Source organism: Sebastes umbrosus, unplaced genomic scaffold, assembly GCF_015220745.1.
Source record: "Sebastes umbrosus isolate fSebUmb1 unplaced genomic scaffold, fSebUmb1.pri scaffold_170_arrow_ctg1, whole genome shotgun sequence".
NCBI classification, from domain to species: domain Eukaryota; kingdom Metazoa; phylum Chordata; class Actinopteri; order Perciformes; family Sebastidae; genus Sebastes; species Sebastes umbrosus.
The window spans coordinates 35,001-45,488 of NW_023618485.1; the positions used below are offsets into that span (position 1 = coordinate 35,001).

General features: G+C 44.3%; 2 protein-coding genes across 6 annotated transcripts in view; one reads left to right on the forward strand and one right to left on the reverse strand.

The window, feature by feature from the left end:
* Positions 1–2,660, forward strand: part of LOC119484359 (ephrin type-B receptor 4b-like) — a 31,982-nt gene extending 29,322 nt beyond the window's left edge. For 3 of the 5 annotated variants that reach the window (XM_037763149.1, XM_037763150.1, XM_037763151.1), the window contains exons 20-21: positions 1,423–1,581; positions 1,664–2,660. In XM_037763149.1, coding sequence (XP_037619077.1) covers positions 1,423–1,581; positions 1,664–1,769 — 265 coding nt within the window. In that variant the 3' untranslated portion in view covers positions 1,770–2,660. The remainder of the gene's footprint in view (positions 1–1,422; positions 1,582–1,663) is intronic. The other 2 variants (XR_005205972.1, XR_005205973.1) reach the window with 2 other exon arrangements.
* A 4,069-nt stretch (positions 2,661–6,729) lies between these two features.
* On the reverse strand, positions 6,730–10,160 carry psmb6 (proteasome 20S subunit beta 6). The gene is made up of 7 exons (XM_037763152.1): positions 9,998–10,160; positions 8,917–8,984; positions 8,681–8,746; positions 7,994–8,059; positions 7,751–7,880; positions 7,019–7,163; positions 6,730–6,934 (listed from the first exon to the last, which is right to left on the reverse strand). The coding sequence occupies exons 1-7, from the start codon at positions 10,103–10,105 to the stop codon at positions 6,807–6,809; spliced, it is 711 nt and encodes a 236-aa protein (XP_037619080.1). The 5' UTR covers positions 10,106–10,160; the 3' UTR covers positions 6,730–6,806.
* Positions 10,161–10,488: the final 328 nt, after the last annotated feature.

The window sequence follows — 10,488 nt, forward strand, 5'->3', positions numbered from 1 at the left end:
TAGAGTTAGATGTGGCGTTAGAGTTAGACGTGGCGTTAGAGTTAGACGTGGCGTTAGAGCTAGATGTGGCGTTAGAGTTAGATGTGGCGTTAGAGTTAGTGTTAGAGTTAGATGTGGCGTTAGAGTTAGTGTTAGAGTTAGACGTGGCGTTAGAGTTAGTGTTAGAGTTAGATGTGGCATTAGAGTTAGTGTTAGAGTTAGATGTGGCATTAGAGTTAGTGTTAGAGTTAGACGTGGCGTTAGAGTTAGATGTGGCGTTAGAGTTAGACGTGGCGTTAGAGTTAGACGTGGCGTTAGAGCTAGATGTGGCGTTAGAGTTAGTGTTAGAGTTAGACGTGGCGTTAGAGTTAGTGTTAGAGCTAGATGTGGCATTAGAGTTAGTGTTAGAGTTAGATGTGGCGTTAGAGTTAGTGTTAGAGTTAGACGTGGCGTTAGAGTTAGTGTTAGAGTTAGATGTGGCGTTAGAGCTAGATGTGGCGTTAGAGTTAGACGTGGCGTTAGAGTTAGTGTTAGAGCTAGATGTGGCATTAGAGTTAGTGTTAGAGTTAGATGTGGCGTTAGAGTTAGTGTTAGAGTTAGACGTGGCGTTAGAGTTAGTGTTAGAGCTAGATGTGGCATTAGAGTTAGTGTTAGAGTTAGATGTGGCGTTAGAGTTAGTGTTAGAGTTAGACGTGGCGTTAGAGTTAGTGTTAGAGTTAGATGTGGCGTTAGAGTTAGACGTGGCGTTAGAGCTAGACGTGGCGTTAGAGCTAGATGTGGCGTTAGAGTTAGACGTGGCGTTAGAGTTAGACGTGGCGTTAGAGTTAGACGTGGCGTTAGAGCTAGATGTGGCGTTAGAGTTAGATGTGGCGTTAGAGTTAGACGTGGCGTTACAGTTAGAGTTAGAGTTAGACGTGGCGTTACAGTTAGAGTTAGACGTGGCGTTAGAGTTAGAGTTAGAGTTAGACGTGGCGTTACAGTTAGAGTTAGACGTGGCGTTACAGTTAGAGTTAGAGTTAGACGTGGCGTTACAGTTAGAGTTTGAACAGACAAAGTTATTTACACGCGCGGGTTCACGTCCCTGGGTAATTCTGTAGATCAGAGTGAAGCAATAACCGGTCTACCTGTCTCTCTACCTGTCTGTCTACCTGTCTCTCTACCTGTCTGTCTACCTGTCTCTCTACCTGTCTGTCTACCTGTCTGTCTACCTGTCTCTCTACCTGTCTGTTTACCTGTCTGTCTACCTGTCTGTCTACCTGTCTGTCTACCTGTCTCTCTCTACCCGTCTGTCTACCTGTCTGTCTACCTGTCTCTCTACCTGTCTGTCTACCTGTCTGTCTACCTGTCTCTCTACCTGTCTGTCTACCTGTCTCTCTACCTGTCTGTCTACCTGTCTGTCTACCTGTCTCTCTCTACCCGTCTGTCTACCTGTCTGTCTCTCAGTGCGTCCCAGCCCCTGTTGGACCAGCGTGTCCCCCCCTCTCTCTCGGCCTGTGGTTCTGTCTCTGAGTGGCTTCGAGCCATAAAGATGGAGCGGTACGAGCAGAGCTTCCTGCAGGAAGGATTCAGCAGCCTGGACGTCGTCTCACAGCTCAACACCGAGTACGATGCTCTCCACTTATACCTCCACATGTACTATATATATATATTATATCATATATTTACCTTACGTCTGTCTCCATAGAGACCTGCTCAGAGTGGGCGTGACCCTCGCCGGCCACCAGAAGAAAATCCTCTCCTCCATCCAGACGCTCCGGATACACAAAGCCCCGCCCACCCTTCTCTACTGACCAAATCAGAAAGCCTGAGGACCAGTGAGACTCCGCCCCCCCTGATGGTCAGACCAATGAGAGGCATCGGGTTTAACGGAGCACAAAGAACACTAAATAACTAATTAACCACAGCCAGCACCCGATTGGTCGACTGTCAGGCCTCGCCAGACCACATCAGCCATCCACTGCTCAGGAAAACCAAAGCTCCTCCCACCTCCTTGGCCGGGTGTCTTTATAGTCCCGGACTCCCCGGCCAATCGGCATCCAGCACAACAGAGACGTTCTCTTATTGGACGAGGAGATGGAGCCCACGCACTGCATGAAAGCACCGCTGGGATTGGTTCCCAGCCCTGTCCGTCACACAGAACCACCAGATTCTGGATCTTCCTGCTCTGCAGCATCAACGGATCTGAATCTGTTGATTTGTTCTTTCATGATGATCAAATGTAACGCTCCCAGACTGCCGAGGAACGGGAGACATTTAGGAACAACCGAAGGGATTTTAGTCGTGAGTTAACGTGTCCACGTTAAACCTTTTAATATCAGGAAGGTTCTGGATTATAACGGAACCTTTCTGATGTGGGAACCTTTTAATATCGGGAAGGTTCTGGATTATAACGGGACGTTTCTGATGTGGGAACCTTTTAATATCGGGAAGGTTCTGGATTATAACGGAACGTTTCTGATGTGGGAACCTTTTAATATCGGGAAGGTTCTGGATTATAACGGAACCTTTCTGATGTGGGAACCTTTTAATATCGGGAAGGTTCTGGATTATAACGGAACCTTTCTGATGTGGGAACCTTTTAATATCAGGAAGGTTCTGGATTATAACAGAACCTTTCTGATGTGGGAACCTTTTAATATCGGGAAGGTTCTGGATTATAACGGAACCTTTCTGATGTGGGAACCTTTTAATATCAGGAAGGTTCTGGATTATAACGGAACCTTTCTGATGTGGGAACCTTTTAATATCGGGAAGGTTCTGGATTATAACGGAACCTTTCTGATGTGGGAACCTTTTAATATCGGGAAGGTTCTGGATTATAACGGAACGTTTCTGATGTGGGAACCTTTTAATATCAGGAAGGTTCTGGATTATAACGGAACCTTTCTGATGTGGGAACCTTTTAATATCGGGAAGGTTCTGGATTATAACGGAACCTTTCTGATGTGGGAACCTTTTAATATCAGGAAGGTTCTGGATTATAACGGAACCTTTCTGATGTGGGAACCTTTTAATATCAGGAAGGTTCTGGATTATAACGGAACCTTTCTGATGAACTCTTGTGTTGAATCTTGGAACAACTTCACAGGAATTCCGAACAGACCGGTCGGTACTCTCCGTTGATTTGTGAATATCGACCTGAGGGACATCAGGACGTCCATAAAGCGTTCATGTCGTGACTTGTCGACATGTTCTAGTGAAGTTTTACTATCATACTTTTCATAATCTGTGAGGAATATTATGGGATGGTCTCAGGAAACAGCGGTGAACCTTTTGAGGAAATCTTCGAGGTCTTCCTCCAGATTCCAAACATTTGTGGAAATCTTCTGCAAACATCCTCCGAGTTTGAATCCAAGTTAATGTGATGTTCCGGTGACGAGACTCTGGACGACTGGGAGACTTTCTACGTCACATTATTGACCCACGCGTCTCTTAAACTGAGACACCTACAGACGTCCACTCATGGTGGACGTGTACTGTGAGCCTGGTTCTCCAAAGGTCACAGTTTTTAACCCTGTTAGTGATACTTCATCTGAACTCTGTCCTTTTAAAGTCAACACTAATCACTGTGGACTGCAATCTGGTCCAGATCCGGTGGTCCAGTTGGATCCCATCACTTTATAACATTTCACTTTCTACCTTCTGGAACGGAACCACTGCAGAGGAGGACGCGTGTCTCCACAGAGGAGGACGCGTGTCTCCACAGACGAGGACGCGTGTCTCCACAGACGAGGATGCGTGTCTCCACAGACGAAGCACATTTAACCTGATTCTACATTTTAACACGAAGACGTTTTAAACAGAAGTTAATGATGTGGTGACGGTTCCACATCAGAGGACTAAACACGAGCTATCGGACTTCTCGGAACCGTTCAGCTGTTGATGGTTTTGTATTTTAGCACTTTTTGTACCTGATATCATGTTTTTAGCAGATCAACGTTTTTATACCGACGTCATTTTGTAAAGAAAGAAAAAGAACAAAAAAAGATTTGTCTAATATTTCAGAACCAAAGATCACATCTGAAGAACCGCAGTGTGACCCAGATATCACACGGAACCGGACTCAATAAATGACTCGATAGATAAATAAATAAATACGTCTTTAAATGTAGCAAAAATAATATTCAAAATAAATGTAATCATTAATTAATTAATTAATTAATTAATTAATTAATTAATTAATTGATAAAATGTGACAAATTATTTGTTTTGATTTGCTTCTTTATTCCTATATCCCTTTTATCTATTTATTTATTCATTTTTAAATTTATTTATTTTTGCATTTATTTAGTATTTATTTATGATGAAATGTGTAAAGAAAAGAGTACTGAAATAAATAAGTTTGGGGGAATAAATAAGGGGTGAAATGCAAAGGGGAAATCATGCAGTAATAAATGAATAAATGCACAAATACTTAAATAAATATATGCATTTAAAATATAAATAAATAATAAATAATGCACAAACACTTAAATAAATATATGCATTTAAAATATAAAACAAATTAAAAATAAATTAAAAAATGAATAAAAATAAATAGATCAATGAATAAAAGAATATTAATCAGAAGAGTAAATAAATAATGAAATTAAAACAGAAATATTAGTTTGTCACATTTCATTAATTCATTATTGGCTTCATTTATTTTTAATATTATTTTTGGTTCATTTAATGACGTATTTATTTATTTATTATTTTGTCAGGTTCTGTCCTCCGTTTGGACCCGTTCAGGTCCGTCTCATGTAGACTGACTGACTTCAGGGCTCTTCACTGATTGGTCCCCTGACCTGTCAGTCAAACCACTAACCAGCCAATCTGCAGCCGTCTGGATCTGATGGATCTGGATCTGGATCTGGATCAGATGGATCTGGATCAGATGGATCTGGATCTGGATCTGGATCAGATGGATCTGGATCAGCTCTCTGCCTTTTTATAAATGAGAATATTATAATTGTTATTGACATATAGGGGGGTTTGGGGGGGGGGGGTCTCTGTCAGCCAATCACAATAAAGATGAAACCGTCCAATCAGGCGTCCTCAACTCCTCATTTCATGTTTCTAATGTACTAATATAAAACCACAGAACAAGTACTGCTTTCAAAACCCCTCCTCCTCTTCCTCCTCTTCCTCCCCCTTTTCCTCTCTCCTCTTCCTCCTCTTCCTCTTCTTCTTCCTCCTCTTCCTCCTCCTCTTCCTCCTCCTCCTCCTCCTCTTCCTCCTCCTCCTCTTCCTCCCTCCTCTTCCTCCTCCTCCTCCTTTTCCTCTCCTCCTCCTCGTCCTCCTCATCTTCCTCCTCTTCCTCTTCCTCCTCTTCCTCCCCCTTTTCCTCTCTCCTCCTCTTCCTCCTCCTCTTCCTCCTCTTCCTCCCTTTTCCTCTTCCTCCCCCTTTTCCTCTTCCTCCTCCTCTTCCTCTTCTTCAGTTAAATATTTCCAGATGTTTTCACCAGTTTGTGGAACAAGTTTTTATTTTATATAAACCAGCTGTGTTCAGTGTGTGTGTGTGTTCAGTATATTTTCAGTGTGTGTGTGTGTGTATGTGTTCAGTGTTTGTGTGTGTGTGTGTATGTGTTCAGTGTGTGTTCAGTGTTTGTGTGTGTGTGTTCAGTGTGTGTTCAGTGTTTGTGTGTGTGTGTGTGTGTGTGTGTGTTCAGTGTGTGTTCAGTGTTTGTGTGTGTGTGTGTTTCAGTTCTCAGCGTCTCATTGGTCAGATGTTTTCTTCAGAGGCTCCTGATTGGCTGAGACGGCCTCCTGTCTTCATGTAAGTACACACACACACACACACACGGAGCAGTACTTTTACTTTTACTACCAAGTACTTCTGTACTTTTACTTGTAGTGGAGTATTTGTACTCCAGTGTGTATTAGTACTTTTACTGCAGTAAAAGATCTGAGTACTTCTTATTTTAACCCTCTGAAGCTCTTTATTAAGATTTATGTATTTATATCATATTTATTGATTTATTATTTAGTTTTATATGTATATCATATTTATATTATATTTAATTTATTATATATTTATCGATTTATTATTTATTTATATAATATTTATTTATATTATATTTATTTAGTTATGTATTTATATCATATTTATTGATTTATTATTTAGTTTTATATGTATATCATATTTATTTAGGTATTTATATTATATTTAATTTATTATATATTTATCGATTTATTATTTATTTATATAATATTTATTTATATTATATTTATTTAGTTATGTATTTATATTATATTTATTGATTATCAGATATTTGTCAGATCTGTGACATCCTGTTAGTAAACTTTCAAATTAAAGGTAAATTTCCCTCAAATAAGAAATAAATAGAAAATAAAACAAATCTTAAAATAATATTAAATCTACATATTAAATATATATATATCTAAAGTGTACTTGTACTGTGATGACATCATGATGTACTACTGTGTTCATTCCATCAGTCATAAATATACTGAAGATTATTATTATTATAATGTTGGATATTTATTATATTTATTTACTTTATTTATTCATTATATTAATTAATTATTTAACATCTTCATTCTCTGCATTATTTTATGTGTATTATATTTATGTATTTAATTATTTATTATAAACAGAGACAGTGAGACGAGTGTGGATGAGGACGTGTCCTCCTGCTGGACACTGAGGGAACTACAGATCAACAACACGCTAGCAGTTTCCCCCCACTTCCAGTGTTTGTGCTAAGCTAGGCTAACTGGTCTACAGGACAACAGAAGGAAGAGACGTCAAAGACTAACTGGAAACTTTATTGACAACACAAAATGTCTGACGTTGACGCTGACGCGGCGCCGGGGGGGGGGGTTCAGTGCGTGGAGTACTTGGGCAGCTGGTTCCCCAGGATGACCCGTCTCTCCACGCCGTCCTCCGAGATGCTCGCCAGTCGGACCACGCCGCCGCTGGAGCCGTCCCTCTCCATCGCCAGAGACAGAGCTGAGAGACAGAGACAGACAGACCGTTAGAGTCAGAGCCGGCGGTGGACCACACCTCCCAGCATGCTTTGCAGCAGCAGCGTACCTGCAGCGGTGAGCTCCAGACACTGGTCCCGGGTCAGGTCCGGTTTGTAGTTGGAGTCCATGAAGCCGTAGATGTAGGAGCTGCCGCTGCCGCCCACCGACACCGGCTGCCTCACCAGCATCCCTCCAATAGGAACGCAGTACACCTGAGGACGGACAGGTGAGCTGTTACACTCTCTAACTACCTCACCAGCATCCCTCCAATAGGAACGCAGTACACCTGAGGACGGACAGGTGAGCTGTTACACTCTAACTACCTCACCAGCATCCCTCCAATAGGAACGCAGTACACCTGAGGACGGACAGGTGAGCTGTTACACTCTAACTACCTCACCAGCATCCCTCCAATAGGAACGCAGTACACCTGAGGACGAACAGGTGAGCACGTCACACTCTAACTACCTCACCAGCATCCCTCCAATAGGAACGCAGTACACCTGAGGACGGACAGGTGAGCTGTTACACTCTAACTACCTCACCAGCATCCCTCCAATAGGAACGCAGTACACCTGGAGACGGACAGGTGAGCACGTCACACTCTAACTACCTCCAACTCCATGTGTTACTGTGTAGTACTGTGTAGTACTGTGTGTAGTACTGTGTAGTACTGTGTGTAGTACTGTGTAGTACTGTGTGTAGTACTGTGTGTAGTACTGTGTGTAGTACTGTGTGTAGTACTGTGTAGTACTGTGTGTAGTACTGTGTAGTACTGTGTGTACTACTGCAGTAGTACCTGCCCCCCCTTCCTGCGGTCCCAGCCCGCCACCAGGATCCCGGCGGTCAGCTCCTCCCGGTACCGGTAGCAGCTCGCTCTGAACAGATTGGCGGCCGTCTCCACCAATGGGGGCTCGTCCAGCTCGATGCTGGGGGGCCGGACCACACACAGGTAAACATCACCATCAGCTGTCAATCAAACTGGTTCCATCACCTGACTGGACGCTGAGGCTGTCAATCAAACTGGGGGGGGGGGTGTTACCTGTGGAAGCCCAGCTGGTAGGTGACCACGTCAGCGATGGCCTGAGTGTCAGCAGCTGATCCAGACCTGCAGAACATCAGGAACATCAGGAACTTCAAGAACATCCCGGGTTCCTCTACAGTTCTATCAAAGGTTCTGTGTTTCGTTAAATCCTCTGAAAATCAAGTTCCTTGTTCCTAAAAAGGTTCCTGTGTTCTTTAAGAGTTCCTACAAAGACTCTAAAAGGTTCCTGTGTTCTCCAATAGTTCATACAAAGACCATAAAAGGTTCCTGTGTTCTTTAAGAGTTCCTACAAAAACCATAAAAGGTTCCTGTGTTCTTTAAGAGTTCCTACAAAGACCCTAAAAGGTTCCTGTGTTCTTCAATAGTTCCTACAAAGACCCTAAAAGGTTCCTGTGTTCTTCAATAGTTCCTACAAAAACCATAAAAGGTTCCTGTGTTCTTCAATAGTTCCTACAAAGACCCTAAAAGGTTCCTGTGTTCTTCAATAGTTCCTACAAAAACCATAAAAGGTTCCTGTGTTCTTTAAGAGTTCCTACAAAGACCCTAAAAGGTTCCTGTGTTCTTCAATAGTTCATACAAAGACCATAAAAGGTTCCTGTGTTCTTTAAGAGTTCCTACAAAGACTCTAAAAGGTTCCTGTGTTCTGGTGGGAAGAGCTCCTCAGAACTGTTGGAGTGAACTGACCTGCAGCAGAAGATCCGGTCGTGGATCGGAGTCAGTTTGTCTGTTACTCTGTTGGCGATGTACGCTCTGAGAGACAGACAGGCAGAGAGAGAGACAGGCAGAGAGAGAGAGACAGACAGAGAGAGACAGACAGACAGAGAGAGAGAGAGAGAGAGAGAGAGAGAGAGAGACAGACAGGTTTAACTGAGTGTCCTCTACATCCAGTATAATGTTCTGAACAGTGTTGTTGGTCTCACCCGGTGGTGGTCCGAGAGTCAGCACCGATCACAACTCCTCCATCGTACTCCACCGCCATGATGGTGGTCTGACAGACAGACAGACAGACAGACAGACAAAGAGACAGAGAGAGAGAGAGAGACAGACAGACAGACAGACAGACAGACAGACAGACAAAGAGACAGAGAGAGAGAGAGAGACAGACAGACAGACAGACAGACAGACAGACAGACAGACAGACAAAGAGACAGAGAGAGAGAGAGAGACAGACAGACAGACAGACAGACAGACAGACAGACAGACAGGTGGAGAGACAGGTGGAGAGACAGACAGACAGACAGGTGGAGAGACAGAGAGACAGACAGACAGACAGACAGGTGGAGAGACAGACAGACAGGTGGAGAGACAGAGAGACAGACAGGTGGAGAGACAGACAGACAGACAGACAGACAGACAGACAGACAGACAGACAGACAGACAGGTGGTGTTTAATACAGCAGAGAGTGACAGAGTAGTGCATCTATTATCGGACAGCAGGCAGCCACACTGAGCTCGTCTGCAGCCGTTCGCAGTGGCGTTAACTCGGTGAGCCTATTATCGGACACACAGTTAGCCGCTCATCGAGCTTCATCACCGGTCAGTCACACACAGCTGTACACCAGCTCCCGGTTCACAACATCCACCGGGACTGAATCTGGTCCGGTTTATTCTTCCTCTAGTCGGAACTCTAACCGACCATAGCATTAGCATTAGCATTAGCATGAGCCGTTAGCATTAGCATTAGCATTAGCCGTTAGCATTAGCGTTAGTATTAGCATTAGCGTTAAAATTAGCATTAGCATTAGCAGTTAGCATTAGCCGTTAGCTTTAGCATTAGCATTAGCATTAGCCGTTAGCATTAGCGTTAGCCGTTAGCATTAGCGTTAGCCGTTAGCATTAGCGTTAGCCGTTAGCTTTAGCATTAGCATTAACATTAGCGTTAGCATTAGCCGTTAGCTCCCTGCGGTAGAACTGCTGTCTCATTGAGTTCTTCACAGACTCTCCACAGGACCAGAACCGGGTCCGGATCGGTCCGCTCCGGTCCCACAGACGGGTACTCACCCCGGTGCTGACTTCCTGGCTGATCCAGTCCGGAACCAGGTCCGCCTGAGAGGAAAGCTGCTGGAAGCCGGAGCTCCTCATCATCATCATGCTGCCTGCCGCCATCATGTCTCTATCACAACTACTGCTGCTGCTTCCTCTGTGGTGTTTACCGGCTCAGAGGAGCATCACCGCCTCCTGCTGGACGACTGGAGAGGAGCATCACCGCCTCCTGCTGGACTACTGGAGAGGAGCATCACCGCCTCCTGCTGGACTACTGGAGAGGAGCATCACCGCCTCCTGCTGGACGACTGGAGAGGAGCATCACCGCCTCCTGCTGGACTACTGGAGAGGAGCATCACCGCCTCCTGCTGGACGACTGGAGAGGAGCATCACCGCCTCCTGCTGGACTACTGGAGAGGAGCATCACCGCCTCCTGCTGGACGACTGGAGAGGAGCATCACCGCCTCCTGCTGGACGACTGGAGAGGAGCATCACCGCCTCCTGCTGGA